The sequence below is a fragment of the Neoarius graeffei genome, chromosome 7 (genome assembly GCF_027579695.1).
Source record: "Neoarius graeffei isolate fNeoGra1 chromosome 7, fNeoGra1.pri, whole genome shotgun sequence".
In the NCBI taxonomy this organism is placed as follows: Eukaryota; Metazoa; Chordata; class Actinopteri; order Siluriformes; family Ariidae; genus Neoarius; species Neoarius graeffei.
Window position 1 is genome coordinate 22,460,911 of NC_083575.1, and position 16,439 is coordinate 22,477,349.

The 16,439-nt window shown below is 41.6% G+C and overlaps 1 protein-coding gene across 1 annotated transcript in view; it reads left to right on the forward strand.

Annotated features, from left to right (window-relative positions):
- Window positions 1-16,439, forward strand: part of lrrc1 (leucine rich repeat containing 1) — a 192,719-nt gene that overhangs the window by 149,594 nt on the left and 26,686 nt on the right. Inside the window, exons 9-10 of the mRNA XM_060925407.1 lie at window positions 3,619-3,737; window positions 4,978-5,061. Of these exons, the coding sequence (XP_060781390.1) occupies window positions 3,619-3,737; window positions 4,978-5,061 (203 nt within the window). The remainder of the gene's footprint in view (window positions 1-3,618; window positions 3,738-4,977; window positions 5,062-16,439) is intronic.

The window sequence follows — 16,439 nt, forward strand, 5'->3', positions numbered from 1 at the left end:
ATGTACTGGCTTAAGCAGGGGGACACGTCTGGCACTGCAGGATTTGAGTCCCTGGTGGCGTAGTGTGTTACTGATGGTAGCCTTTGTTACTTTGGTCCCAGCTCTCTGCAGGTCATTCACTAGGTCCCCCCGTGTGGTTCTGGGATTTTTGCTCACTGGTCTTGTGATCATTTTGACCCCACGGGGTGAGATCTTGCGTGGAGCCCCAGATCAAGGGAGATTATCAGTGGTCTTGTATGTCTTCCATTTTCTAATAATTGCTCCCACAGTTGATTTCTTCACACCAAGCTGCTTACCTATTGCAGATTCAGTCTTCCCAGCCTGGTGCAGGGCTACAATTTTGTTTCTGGTGTCCTTTGACAGCTCTTTGGTCTTGGCCATAGTGGAGTTTGGAGTGTGACTGTTTGAGGTTGTGGACAGGTGTCTTTTATACTGATAACGAGTTCAAACAGGTGCCATTAATCCAGGTAACGAGTGGAGGACAGAGGAGCCTCTTAAAGAAGTTGTTACAGGTCTGTGAGAGCCAGAAATCTTGCTTGTTTGTAGGTGACCAAATACTTATTTTACCGAGGAATTTACCAATTAATTCATTAAAAATCCTACAATGTGATTTCCTGGATTCTTTCCCCCCATTCTGTCTCTCATAGTTGAAGTGTACCTATGATGAAAATTACAGGCCTCTCTCATCTTTTTAAGTGGGAGAACTTGCACAATTGGTGGCTGACTAAATACTTTTTTGCCCCACTGTATAAGCTACCCATGTCCTGTGCACTAATGCACCCTCATACCATCACAGATGCTGGCTTTTGAACTGTGCACTGATTAACAAGCCGGATGGTCTCTCTCCTCTTTAGCCTGGAGGACGTGGTGTCCATGATTACTAAAAATAATTTCTATCTTTGATTTGTCAGACCTCGGGACAATTTTCCACTTCGCCTCAGTCCATCGTAAAAGAGCTCGGGCCCAGAGAAGGTGGCGGTGTTTCTGGATATTGTTTATATCTGGTTTTAATTTGCATTTGTGGATGCAGTAATGAACTGTTTTCACAGACGATGGTTTTCTGAAGTGTTCCTGAGCCCATACAGTAATTTCCACTACAGACACGTGTCTGCTTTTAATGCAGTGAAGGCCTGAAGATCACAGGCATCCAATGTCAGTTTTCAGCCTTGTCTTTTGCCTACAGAGATTTCTCCAGATTCTCTGGCTCTTTTAATGATATTATGTACCATAGATGATGTGATTCACAAATTCTTTGCAGTTTTACATTGAGGAACGTTATTCTTAAATTATTGTACTGTTTGCCCACGCAGTCTTTTACAGAGCGGTGAACCCCTCCCCATCTTTACTTCTGAGAGACTCCACCTCTCTGGGATGCTCTTTTTATACCCAATCATGTTACTGACCTGTTGCCAATTAACTTAATTAGGTTTTTTTTTTTTAAGCATTACAGAACTTTTTTCAGTCTTTTGTTGCCCCGTCCCAAGTTTTCTGAAACGTGTTGCTGACATCAAATTGTAAATGAGTGTATATTTTTCAAAAACCAATAAAATTTCTTAGTTTCAACACTTTGGTATGTTGTCTGTGTACCATTTTCAATGAAGTATAGGGTTTCCGTGATTTGCAAATTATCGCATTCTGTTTTTATATCCCCCGCAAACTGTGTGTGTGTGTGTGTGTGTGTGTGTGTGGGGAGGGGGGGATAGGAATCACCCCGTCCATTTGTCCGTGTGTCTTGTAAGTGTAACTCCTCCTAAACAGTTTGATGGATTTTGATGAAACTTTACACAGTTGCAGTATACCACCTGAATATGTGCATGAAGGAAAATAATCCTGGTCTGATGTTTCAAAGGGGAGATAAATGTGTTATTTACCAGCTGGGAGGTCCGTATTGTGAAATATCGTGACCGAGGTCTTGAAAGTACTGAGCGAGGCCCTCTGGGCCGAGGTCAGTATTCAAGGCCGAGGTCACGGTATTTCACCAGACGGACCGACCTTAAGCTGGTAAATAATATATATATATATATTTTTTCTTTACCAAATTCTAACAGAAAGCGAGAGCGCCCGAAAGGGAAAACCGAAGCGAGCCGCCATTTTGAATCCTCATTCACGGCTGTAATGCAAATGGCTTCCTCCTCGGTATACAAGTGCACTTCCATGGCAGGAAAAAAACTACATTTTGCCGCCTATGTAGTCCCCTATTTATACAAAATTGAGTCATTCAGGATTCAGCCATGTTTTTGCTCGGCGTTAGCAAGTTAGAGGTTTTTAGCTTTCTCCTGAAATGTTTTCTTTTATTTCTTCTTCCTCAGGGTAGTAAAACTCACTTTCGCTGTGAAGACTGTCGTTATCGCTATCCATGCTGTAAAATTAATGCTATTCTCCTGAGAAATGCTGGCAAAAATTTATAAGATTTTTGATAATTTTATAAATAAAGCTTATAAAAAAAAAAGATAAATGTTGACACAAAATGCTACTATGCTTGTTGTTGTGAACGAGTGAGTCGCCAGAGGTCCGTAACTGGGGTCCGTATCGTAGGATATGGACCCGCTCGCCAGCCAATCAGAGCGCAGGATTTGATGGAAACCGGACCGAGAAAAAAATAATTCAACTTATTTCCTTACATATGGCAATATATGATGACAGGCTCGTAGGCAGGGGGTATTCTGTAGTGAGTTTACTCACAGTTCTAGTTATTTGTGTTTCACACAGTGTTCCAACTTTTTTGGAATTGGGGTTGTATTTTAAAGTTCACAATATTTCACTTATTTGCAGTGTAAACGGTGTTTATGGAAATAAGCGCACAAACTTTTTTCACATGCTTGAGCCTCCTTGTGATGGCTTTTCATGCAAATAAGAGACGGAAGAAATGGAACAGGGGCCAAAATCATCATTTTTTTTCCAATATATTTACTAACGCATTTATGTCTCACTCTCAGATTAAAATGATCGTAAATATAGTCTTTTTTTAAAGTTGTTCAGACATTATTTTTTTTTTAATAAGAGTTAAGCCTGGTACATAACATTTTCATTTTGGAGCAAAAGGATTATTTTTCATTTAAATGTTCTCTGAAAGTGGAATTGTGGTTTAGACTGTGTGATTTTTGGGAGGATTATGCTGTCAAAAAAAAATCACACTTGGTAGAAGTCTGCGGATGTGAGTCAAGATTAGTCTCGGGATGTCTAACGTGTTCACCGGCAGGAAATGGAATGCCATTGTGAACAAGGACAGCTGCTTAAGTTAAATAGAATTTCAGAGTATTACTGCTGCTATGACAGTCATTTCGTACTATGGACATTGAGAAATTGTCATAACACTTTTTCTGAGATATTCTGGATAGCACAATTTTTTTTTTTATTATACTGTAATTTTTTTTTAGCAATCTGTTGTAGAATTCAACTAAAATCCTACATCTTGTACCGTATCACAAATAATCTGAAGGCAGCTTAAATCTCAGTCTAAAACAGGTTTAAGCTAGACTTAGTTTAGCCTACTGACCTATATTTATTTTTTCCATTTGCGAACGTGCTCCTAAAATATCTGCTGGTGAATATGCACACTTGCGCTCCTGGGACCGGTCATGTAAGCTTTAATCCCACATCACTCATGTCTGCCACCAGGAAAATTAAAACGCCTTTCCATTCTGAAAGCGGATCAGAACCGGCTGGTCCAGCTGCCCGAAAGCATCGGCGACTGCGAAAGTCTTACAGAACTGGTGCTGACTGAGAACCAGCTGCTGGTGAGCTACACTCAGTTCATTACAAAATGGTAGGATGTTTGAGCCATCTTATTCCACATTTGGCAGTATTTTTCGTTATTTCCTCAGTGCCACGTTGACCTTGAAGTGGATTTCAATGGGGCTTGAGGGTGCTTAAGAGATCTGATTATTACTGTAAATGATATGACCTCGGTATTGATCTCAACACTTAAAGTGCCATTCTTTCATTTTTCCCTATTTTCCGCAAGAATTCTATTACTTGAACAAGTATGGAATCAATTTTGTGCCAAAATGTTCATACAATACTTTTGAAATATCAAACAAAAATGATAAAATACAAAAAAAAATCAATTTTTTTAGACTGGCAAACAAATTATTCGTGTAATCGTGCAAAATCTCAGTCTATTACTCTTCAGAAACCTTTTATTGTTGTTCTGCGTCTTTCTCAGTTTTGTTTGACGTAATTTATTTTGGTTGCGATTCCAGCTTTCTCGTTTGCGCTCCCTGACTTTTTGCTTGCAGTTTTGGCACAAACTTCACGTGTGGGTGGGCTGTCCAGGAACGCATTCCCATTGGCTAACTTGTGTTTGACTGACAGCTACGCTCAGCCATTCCCTACTCGGATTCTGGCGGACTGTTTGACGAGTGACCGATCCGTTGACAGTAAACAAGCATTGAGTGGACTTGTGTACTACTGCAACACATACAACACATTTGTCCCGCACTTACACTTTGTTGAATTAATTCAATATCATAGTCGCCACTGAAGTCCACTCGATCCTTGTTTACCGTCAACGGATCGGTCACTCGTCAAACAGTCCGTCAGAATCCGAGTAGGGAATGGCTGAGCGTAGCTGTCAGTCAAACACAAGTTAGCCAATGGGAATGCGTTCCTGGACAGCCCACCCACACGTGAAGTTTGTGCCAAAACTGCGAGCAAAAAGTCAGGGAGCGCAAACGAGAGAGCTGGAATCGCAACCAAAATAAATTACGCCAAACAAAACTGAGAAAGACGCGGAACAAAAATAAAAGGTTTCTGAAGAGTAATAGACTGAGATTTTGCACGATTACACGAATAATTTGTTTGCCAGTCTAAAAAAAAATTGACCTTTTTTTAAATTTTGATTTATCGTTTTTGTTTGATATTTCAAAAGTATTGTATGAACATTTGGGCACAAAATTGATTCCATAAACAAGCTGGTTAACAATAAAGATGCAAGTTTCAGGTCCGTACAAGTGATCTCATGTCTGCTTTCCTTAGAGCTTGCCAAGAAGTATTGGAAAGCTTAAGAAACTCTCAAACTTCAACTGTGACAGGAACCGCCTGATGTCTTTACCCAAAGAGGTATGTACTATTTTATACCTTGTATAAACTCATTACTCGAGTGTCATGAACTGTTTTTGGCTCAGCAATGACGAGACGTGGTAGTGCATGTGATGCTGATACAAGGGATTTTTTTTAAACACCTCAATCTCAGTGCTAGGTTGAGAATAATTTTATAATCCAAAAGATAGGTGTGTTTAATGGTGGCATCGATTTCTCGAAGGATTGTTGATATTTGAACTCAACAGCAAAACAAATGCGCAGTGCTTCTTCAGAAGCCCCCCCCCCCCCCCCCCCCCCAAATTCATTCAAGGCAACAATAAAAAAAATACCAAAATGTACCATAGCTGTAGAATGTTTTAACTAAAAATGTATTGGATTGGAATCGCTGACTGCACCTTTAATGGTGGCCAGTAAGTGTAGCGTGTGTATAGCCACACAATATATGCCTTGGTCACAACCGGCTGTACGTGCTCCTACGGCCGGTCTACGTGCAAAAAACGCAAGAAACGCACGGAGGGCGTGCGTGTGACGTGCTGATTTTCGAGCCTTAGACTGGCCGCAGAGGTTCTTTGTCATGTCAAACAAACTCTACGGGCGCTTAGGTTTTTTCAGGTTGCAAAAAAAAAAAAAACTTACGGCCAACGTGCGTCTTTCTCCACGAACAAAAAAAAAACGCAGCGATTTGGGAAACGCCAAAAATCGCACGGCCAAAAAAGCGTACGTCCGGTTGTGACCTAGGCTATACACAACCTTGGCACTTTCGACATGAGAGGTGTTCACACGGCAACTTTTACTCCGGTGTAGCACCGGGGCTGCCCCGGTAGAGCGTTCACACGGTACAAAGTTATCCCGGTGTAGCCCCTGAAAGCTGCTTAAACCGGTGCAAATCTAACCCTGCTTGGGAGGGGGTTTAAGAAATTTACTCCGGAGTAAATGCTAGTTTGCGGGGCAGCACCGATATAAAATGGGATGTCTGAACGCTACAGGGGTAGACTCGCTACGCGTGAGGAGAGTTGATTACATACAGGCATTGCATAATTTGCATCCTGGTATTTTGCGCTTCCAAAATAGTGAATATCAACAACAACAGAACTGCGTGTCTTCCAGTGTTGCCAGATTGGGCGGTTTTAAGTGCATTTTGGCGGATTTGAACATATTTTGGGCTGGAAAACGTCAGCAGTATCTGGCAACACTGGTGTCTTCATCCACGTTGTTTTCCCGGTGCTTGGTGATGCCATGACAACCGGGAAAAGGAAGTACATTTTCACGCATGCGCATATTTCATTTCCGCATTATTACTATCGTATAGCACGGTCGCAAAAACTGCCGTATGAACGCAAGTGGGGTTGCACCGGTGCTAACATGCTTCTCTCTAGTAAGCAGGTTTGTGACGTGTGAACGCTCCACAAAATTTACACCAGTGTAAGATATATCGCAACAAAATACATCGGTGCAGCATCGATGCAAATATGTGCCGTGTGAACACCCCTTTATTTTGCTTACTTTTTTCATTGTTTTTATTGCAGTTTTGTTTCCATTCAACAAACAGTGTCTACAAAACATACACGACAGCTCTTACATGAGAGATAAACATATGGCATGATACAAGAGGTGGTGAATCAGTCTTAGGGCCTCTGCATGCTCTTGCGACAAGGCTTTCGCAGATAGCTTTTCGCAGACAGTTGTAATTTATCGTTGAGCGGGGAGTAATAGGCGTGCGCGATGTTATTCACCGCCACAACGCAAGGGGGCACGAAGTCGCGAAATCGCTAGGAGTAGTTGGTGGGTGTGGTTAGTGGAGTGTTTATCCTCCGGTTACTTGTAATGACTAGACCTGGAGTCGTATAGATGTATGTACTTCCTCGATCAACCGCTCTTCATGCTGCTCCATCTTCGCTCGTGTTTTTAAAAATGGCGGTTGTGAAAACAAACCAAACCTGGAAAGTAGGGAAGCGGAAGTGCGTGTACAGCGGATGTAGAGTGGACCAATCAGAGCCCTCTTGTCTGCGACGCTGTCTGCGAGGCTTCTGCGGTGGTCACAATTTTTGGGAGGTGCGCGCAGAGCGTCTGCGAAGGGGGGGGGCTCCGCAGACACCATCTGCGACGCCATCTGCGAGGACTGCGTTGTCAGCATAAATCGGCCTTTACAGTACACGAATGTCGTTCAAGTCCGCAGCAGCCCTTTTAATAGGGTGGAGGAAAGGTCTGGACTAATATAGTCCAAAAATGGGCGCCATACTCTGTAGAACTGATCTACACTGTGATGTATGACGTTGGTAAGATATTCTGAAGGTGTCAGCGCAAAAATTATTTTGCGCCAACCACAGACAGAAGGAACCTCGTCACTGACCCACTGCAAAAGAATATTTTTCCTAGCTGCAAACGTTAGAATATTATACAATCTTTTGTTGACTGCTGTTTTCAAATAGTCACTTGGAAGACCTAGAATCAGGGACACAGGGTCCATTTCTATATTAATATGAAAAATTCTCTCCATTTCACTTATAATTTCAACCCAATATCTTTGAAGTTTATGGCAAGACCAGAAACAATGCGTTAAAGTTCCCACATCCGTTTTACACTTGAGACACAAAGGGGAAAGAGAGCGGTTGAAGAAATGCCTGCGGTGAGGGGAAATATGTAATCTGTGTAAAATCTTAAGTTGTATTGCTCTTGTCCGAGCACAGATTGAAATCTTTTTTGCAAGAGACCAAATGGTATCCCACTTTTTTTCATCTATGGTCACAGACAACAACTTCTCCCACACACCTCTGATCCCCTGCGCACCAGTAGTAGAAAAACCATTAAGTACATGCAGGGCTTTCCACTAAGGCTCATACTAGCCAGCCATGACAAATAAGTAGCCAGCCGGGGGAGTAAACACAAAATAAACTCCTGTGCATGCAGTTCCCAGGATTAAATGTATTTTCCACAGACCATTTATTTATTCACTTTACTCAAATACAAAGTAAAATGGCAGTAAATCTTCTTTCTTTTCTTGCGTATTGCATCATGAGGCGTTCCTGGCTTGTAAATCTCTTATTTTCGGTGCATGACACATTCACGCAGCTGAGCATGCTGTGAATTAACAACGACAACGGTCTGCAGTGGGGCTACACAATTACACACTCAGCCAACATTTCTCCATTTGTGTATGAAAATACACTCCAACCACTCAGTTTGGTTTCATTTACAACCAACGGTGTCTTTTGATGCCAGCACGTAATTGAACGAGAGAAGACTGGTTTACCGGAGACAAAATAAGCGTTCTCTCTGCTTCTGTTTCCTCCGACACACTACTGCCTCCGCCGAGTGCGCGCGCACACACCGCATGTCGGGGCCGCGGATGAGTTACTCTCCCTTGATCAACGATTTGTGGTTATTATCGGTACAAACAGCGCGAATCACAACTTAAATGAGTGCGGTTCAGTTTGACATTATTGTCAGTCTGTTAGATAAACATTTAATTTTATTAAAATCAAAAATTAATATTTAGAGCCTGTGGGCTACAAAAATAAGTCATTAAAGTAGCCGGCTGGACTTAATTGTGTAGTCGGCTGTACGGCCTGCAGCCGGCGCTTGTGGAAAGCCCTGTACATGGTAAAATGAGCTCAGAGATACTTTCACTTGTTGATGAAACAGAATTTTCTCAACAACAGATATTTCAGGGTGATCAATAAGGGATGTACTATGAATGATATAATGCCTTATTTGCAAAAAGCGAAAGAAATCTTGTTTGGACAATTTGTAATTGTTAGTAAGCCGTTCAAATGACATAAGCTTATCGTCTAAGAATAGGTCACTGAGGGATTTAATATTCTTATTAGACCATTGCCGAAAACCAGGGTCCGAAGAACCTGGGGGAAAAGCAGGATTATTTATTATTGGGGTGAAAATGATGTTATATTTGATCTTCCCTCAAGACGGCGGATATCATTTTGCTTGCTTACTTAATGCTGTCAAAGCACCCGTAAGCAGTTCTGACGGTGCAGTCAGTCATGTTCTTCATGTTACCGTGAGCGTCTTGCCGCTGGGAGTGAAAAGACCTTAATTGGGGTTGTAGAACGGTGTTCAACAAAAAGATGAGTCAACTTTTCCTTTAGTTTTGTATTTCTGGCCGAGTGCTTCTCTCACAAGAGGTCGTAATGTGATGATCCAGGCTCTGTCATCAGTGTCACAGAAAATGAACAACATCTCGAACTCCTTTGACCTATTGACTGGTTCAGACTTTACGAAACATATAGGGCGGATTTACAAAGTTTTCGTAACACTTTTCTCAGCAACCACAAATCACAACTGTTTGATTATTTGGTACCAAGCTTCAGCTTGGGGTTCTATACCGTGTATACCGTTTTCAGGTCTGTCCCACATCAACTTCCTGTTTACCAACTGAATGTGTTCACGAAACAGAGTGTGGCGTTACAAAATTTTCATAACACTTTTGTCAGCAACTACAAACTACGCTGCTCTTTACTTACTTGTTTCAGGGTTAATTATTTGGTGAAGTCAGCATTCATAATGAGTGTCCTATTCCTTCGATTGCTTGCACTCTGATATTAGCGAGAGCGGGGGGATAGACCCCTTCGCATGTTTGTAAACAAACCGACCGTTGCCAGGATGCGCGCGCAGCCTGGACCCAGAAACAATGGCGCTGCCCATAGACCGGCATTATGAGCTGTCAGATTATGCAAAACAGTTGTCGTTACAAGATCGAGAATGCTACATAAATAAGTTAACTCTAACAAGTGGACATCACCTACCGGATCCGCATTTAATTAAAGAGTGGACGGACGATGTTAGTAAGTTTTCCTCCGATACCTGAAGGCAGTCATACTATTTACAAAAAAATGTCAAACTCAAAAAAAAAAAAAAAAACCTATTTACAAAAGTAGCCTGCCATCAACGTTCTGGTTACAGCGAGACTACAACTTGATTAACAGTGGGACATTCATATTCATTTTGTTTGTCAAATTATGCCAGTGATGTGATGGCAATGTGGCTTTAGCTACAACAGCAAATACCAACACTAAGCAGCAATTTGCAGGAGGTAATGGCATGAAAGGAATGATAGTGTAAAGAGTGCAGCTAAGAGAAATCAGAGCTGCGTAAAAAGCGAGAGGCAGAGAGCAGAAATGAAACTGAACGGGGCGGGAGCTAGGTTAGAGCAGTCAACGTAAGTCGGCATTTAGAGCGAGGGCACACAATTTTACCTTTCCATCCTTGCTTTAAAATTGTGATTTTCGGCATACGCAAATAATGATGGCACCATACCTGTCAACTTTGAGGTTTGAAAAAAAAAAAGGGACATTTCCCAGATTTTTAACTCAAAATAAGGGAAAATTTCGGAAAGTCATACCCTTCACCAAAAGTGGGTGTGTAGTTGAATGGGGGGCAATTTTCTATCTAGTATTTGTGATTTCCTGTACTCTGGTGCATGTTGGTGATAGCCAAGACCCAAACTCAATATGCTTATGGTTTATAGAGTGCATTTGTGAATAAACTATACATTTATTTTTATTTGCTTTCAGTGGTACCAGTTATTTCCCAAATTAAGGGCTAAAATACATATCTTATGTTAAAATAAGAAAGGTCATTATATAACCAGTCAATAAATTCAATTCCATTGCAATTTATTATGGTTTTACCATAGTCATGGCCTCGGATAGATAGATAGATAGATAGATAGATAGATAGATAGATAGATAGATAGATAGATAGATAGATAGATAGATAGATAGATAGATAGATAGATAGATGTAATAAAGAGAAACTAGATGTAATAAAGAGAGAGTAATATAAGATATTAAACCAAGAGTGATTTAAAATGGGTAAGTTTCAGATAGAAAATAAGGCTACGTTTACATTACGTCGAATCAGCAGATCATCAGATTAACGTTCTTAAAACGATTCGCGTTTACACTAAAACCGTTAGCCGTGCACACAGCAACACCAATACACGGATACGCTCGGCTCTGCAGGCATCCTGCGCTCCAAATCACTCCGCCCTGAACAGCGAGTGCCCTCTGGAGGGTGCACACTCCGGCCCTGCACAGCTCACACAGCGCGCGAGTGAAGTGCACAAGCCATGATTCGGGACTGAGCCGCTGTGTGTGAGATCCCAGCGCATATCACTTACTACTTGCAAGTGGAAGGATGGCAAGCCTAAAGACCATCATAACTACACAATGGGCAGTATTTGCATCAGTATTTGCAGTATTTTCATACTTTTATACTCTTTAATGAAAGGTGATACAAGGCGGAAGTCCGCGCCGTTTTTCAGCAGTCGCGTCACATGACCAACGCCAGCGAATCAGGAAGGTGGATGTCACAGTGACGTTGTCCAATGACGACGCCAGCTAGAGCTCAGCACAGCATATTCGCGTATCTCAATGTTTACACAGCACCGGACCAGACACGATCTAGATTGAATACGTGGACGCTGGCGGATTCCCGTTTCCCGTCTTTTCCAGGTGGTTTAATGTAAACGGACAGTGCATCCGCGAAGAAAACGAGACAGATACGGTCTAATGTAAACGTAGCCTCAAATAGACAATGAGTGGATAAAACAGTTAATACACCAATTAGTTTACACTAGGCTATTTATGAGGTCTTAGCCAGGACATACTTAATGTAAACATGTGTAGCTTACCTTTGATTATTTGGGAGGCTTTCGTTTTCCCCATGGAAAATTTCTTTGCGATGGAAGAGTCTGGGAACATTCCAGCCACGCACTTGTTGAAATCATCAAAGAAAGAGAGGCTAATGTTTTTCTTAGCTATTAGCATCGCCATCTTCACCTCAGACCTAATCAGTGTTGCCAGATACTGCTGACGTTTTCCAGCCCAAAATATGTTCAAAACCCGCCAAAATGCACTTGAAACCGCCCAACTTGGGAGGTAAACCGCCCAATCTGGCAACACTGGACCTAATCACTTGCTCAGCCTCACCTCCGGACGTAGTTCTGTAATTACTGATGCCTGAGAGGGCGGGGACGTGAATTCATGGCCCGACTTCCTGCTGTAAACTCCTGTCAGAGGCGCGTCATGAATTCTGGACCTACCGACCTTTTTTATATTGTGAAAATACGGGACTTTTATATAATGTGAAAATACGGGATATTTTCGGGAAAATAAGAAAAACGGGAAGACAGCGGGAAATAAGTCAAAATAAGGGATTTCCCGGGAAAAACGGGAGGGTTGACAGGTATGGATGGCACAAAATCTGGACTGCTTGAGTCAAGCGAGACCTCTCCTACAAACAAAATTGCATGCAAAGCTAAGTTAACATGCTAACAATAGTCATTACATTGTGTAACTATGACCCAGCTAATCAGATAAACGTTACCAAAGTATTTTGCTACATCAATAAACGAAGACTAGAAAGAATAAAAAAGAAAGATTTAATAAATAGCCTGATCTTACCTGTGATGAAGTGGGCGCTGCAAACCCGCGCGTTTTTGATAGTGCTTTCATCCCAGTCTACACATTTGATGGCTTGTAGCCATAGACGTCGGCGATTTTTTTTTTTTTTTGGGAATGGGTGAGATCCTGCTGGAATTCTGTACATTTTAACCCCATCACTGCTACGATTCTGACACCCGACAACACAACAACTAGGCATTTCTTCCAAATATTTCTTCTCGTCTCTACCGTCGCCGAGTCTTTTTTGGGTCCAGGCTGCGCACGCAATTTCCTCTTGCGTATGAATGACGTTTACTGTGAAGGGGTCTATATGTAAGTCAGCAGTAGCTCACAGCTGATCTTGTTTTTCTTTCCCGAGATGCTTGTTAGTGCAGTATCTCAAGAACGAGTGGTTGAATGACTGGTTGGAATTATCAATGTATCCAACAGTTGCTCCAACCTCACGGTCAAGTTCATAGCAAGGTCAAATGTCTAAAATAGTTTTTCTTAATAGCTTCCTTTCTTTTTGAAGTACACGTATTTCAGGCATACAAGGCACGCTTGTTGGCAGTAGAAGTACTCCCATTGATGCTGTTCACATCAGGTTTTACTTGGTTTTGTGAGAGAGAGAGAGGGAGAGAGAGACTGTCTATAGCTGCAGTAATGACAGGAACTAATTTTTCGTGAGTATTACATCACCAAGAATGCATAAAAAGTATGCTGTTTTGTTCATTAATAAATTAAAGATTGTAATCATTGCCAACTTGGTGTGCGATAAGAATAGAACACTTTAGGATGCTCCAAAGGGAACATTACAGAGCCCTAGAACAGCATGCCCCATCAGGTTTACTACTGACTTATTACACAGTAAAATTGGAAGCCTTATTTAGATTGAAAGAATGTTTTTATGTAATTAACCGAAGTACAGTGTGAAAGAAGGTGCTTGTCTATTGGTTTAAATTGAATAATTGTGGTTTACTTGTATATTGTGCAAAATGATTTTTTAATTAGATCGGCTGTCATCCAGCTCTTCTATGAAATCTGATTTTCTGCTAAACGAATCTGATTGATTTGAATTCATACTCTGTAATTAACAGTCCATTAGGCTGGTGAGGTGACATGAAGTTCACATCACAGTTCCCCTCGGCTGATTCTAGTGTGTGTGAGAATGTGAGTGCTGGGGTTTCTATGGTGTTACATCAGTTCGGATTTAGCTTTTTTTTTTTTAATGCCACTTTTTTTTGGGGGGGGGTATACTTATTTAACAAAATACATTAGAAACATGACTGACTGACCGTTTCTGTTTGACAACACTTGTTTCGCATGCACACACAAGCATGCACATGAATATTATTAATAATAATAATAATAATAATAATCCTGTTTGTGTGTGTGTGTTGAAGATGACGTCACTGCAATTTCATGCGATGTCACTATGACAATTAGCTGTAGTCTCAAACACACTACTGATACCGAAAGCGAGTTGAGTGAAGTCATGTTGAGCTGGTACCATGCAGTGGAAAAGGGCCTATTGTGAGGCTGTCCATAGTATACGTGCTTGGGCAAATGGAGAGCCGACAGTGAGAAACAAATGGTGCTCTCCTGGGTGTGTTTTCCATTAGTCCTACTGTTTTGACCTTTTTACTGAATTTTAAAACCTAATGTATATCATCGGAAGCCATGGCCTAATGGTTAGAGAAGCAGCTTTGGGACCAAAAGGTCACTGGTTCGTTTCCCTGGACCAACAAGAATGGCTGAAGTGCCCTTGAGCGAGGCACCTAACCTCCAGCTGCTCCCCAGGCTGCTCTGGGTATGTTGTATGTCACTCTGGATAAGCGTGTCTGCTAAATCCCTGTAATGTAATGTCGTCATGAGGTTGTACGCCCTTGCAAATTCCAAATATTGATGCATTCTTAACCTGTTCTTTCTGTATTCTAGTATTTTGAGCAGTTCTGTAGAGTGGTTCTCAAAGTGAGGTCTGTGAACCATAGCCAGGGGATCTGGATGGAGGGGGTTTGGGTAGAGATCACTAGGGGTCAACCGATAATCAGCGTGGCCGATATATCGGGCCGATAGTCTGCATTTTTAGGGTTATTGGTATCGGCCATAATTTCCACCGATATGCCGATAACATGCCTTTTTGCAGCCATTTCGTTCCTAACGCGACTGTCACTGCACGTCCTTTCCTGCACTTGCCTCTCTGAGTTCAAGAACACGGTCCCGCCCACCACAACATCTGATTTGTTTGGCACAAGAGATATAGCCAATTGACACATGTAGCTAAACGCTGTGAACTGTTTCAAGGCGGCTGTATGGGCACTCGCGCAGAAGCAGATCCCACTTCAAGGTAAGGACACGCTGCTTTTGCCGCAATAAGGCCCACTTTACACGGGGACGGTCTGAAACAAAAACGCAAAAGTCCGTTTTCGTTCTCACTTTTTTCCGCGTCTACACGACCGTTTTCAAGGAGGAAATCTGCGTCTATACGGTGACGCATAAATGTGTGGAATTCAATTGGATGTGCATGCCAGGCGGCTAGGTGGCGCTGTGAAAGACCTCCGCTATGTCTGCACGCATGCGCAACGTCTTCCGTCTTGTCTGATCTGCACATCTGCGCCATGAAAACTTTGACTACTCTGGCTATGGTAAGTAAGAAAGTAAGTAAAAAAGTAAGAGCATACTATACCCGCCTCTGTTCATTAACGGTATATGTGCAGATTCGGTATAGATGTTCGAAGGACTCCTGGACGTTTATTAAAGCTGCCAGAGCAGCTTGAAGGTCCGTTGGATCGATGTAATCAGACATGCTCTTACTTTTTTACTTACTTTCTTACTTCCCGGGCTGGCATGTACAGTATATGACGTATGTATGACGTAAACGCGTACCCGACGTGAGCAGATCCGAGCAGAGTTTCGCGTATTGGGTAGTTTAGACGGATATGCAACGGGGGCTGTTTTTAACTTATCCACTCTGGAAGGCGTTTTCAATTTTTTCCGTTTTTCAGCCTCGGAAACGCCGTCCCCGTGTAGACGAAAGGCACTTCCGATAAAATATTTAGTCGTTTTTACCCGACAGCGTCCTCGTGTAAACGGCCCCTCAGTCACAAACACACAAGCTGCAAAAGCACAACATCATTATATGTTTACATTCTTCATCTACTACTCGTTAAAATTGTCCATTTGCATCTGTGTAGCCAGGCAAACTTAGCTTACGGAAGGAAGCACTTGAATTAGCCTACAACCAACTAGTCTCGCTGAAACTACATGCAATGCTTCCTTCACTACAATATAATCCTCCTAAATTGGGAATATTAGGCTTGGGCATTAAAAGCATTAGAATGTAGATGATTACTTGTTAAGTTGTTACATAATAGGGAGTGATAGCCTACTTTTACGTTTGATTTTACTTTTTAAAAAATGCTGCAGGCAGCTCCCTACACTTGATTTGTTATTTAAAAACTACTTGAAGTCGGTAAGTCTTACTTAGTTCTTAGTGTAAAAGAATCCAGAGTGTATTTTAATTTATTTTCCACTGAAAATGGTGAGCTGTAAAATAGTAGGGAATGATTATTTTTTTTATTGGTGAATATTTTATTATTTTATTTCTCATTTTATTCTAACTAATGTTTGACTTTTTATTGTACAAATGCTGCTGGCATCTCCCTGCACAAAATTTCATGTTCAATTTTACAATTAAACATACATTTCATGGATATGAAGGTCTGTGTCAGTGTGTGCTATGTTTAATTTCATGTGAATTATAATGTTTACATTTATCGGTTGCACATATATCGGTTATCGGCATCCCAATTCCATAATGTATCGGTATCAGCCCTGAAAAAAACATATCGGTCGATCCCTAGAGATCACAACCTACATTGTCAGTTATTATGTTTAAATGTCCAAGCACCAGTTTCAACTCTGACATATAATTTTATATTGGTGGAGAGCTTAGGAATAGAAAGCACTGTGGCTGCAAAAAATATTACTTGACAC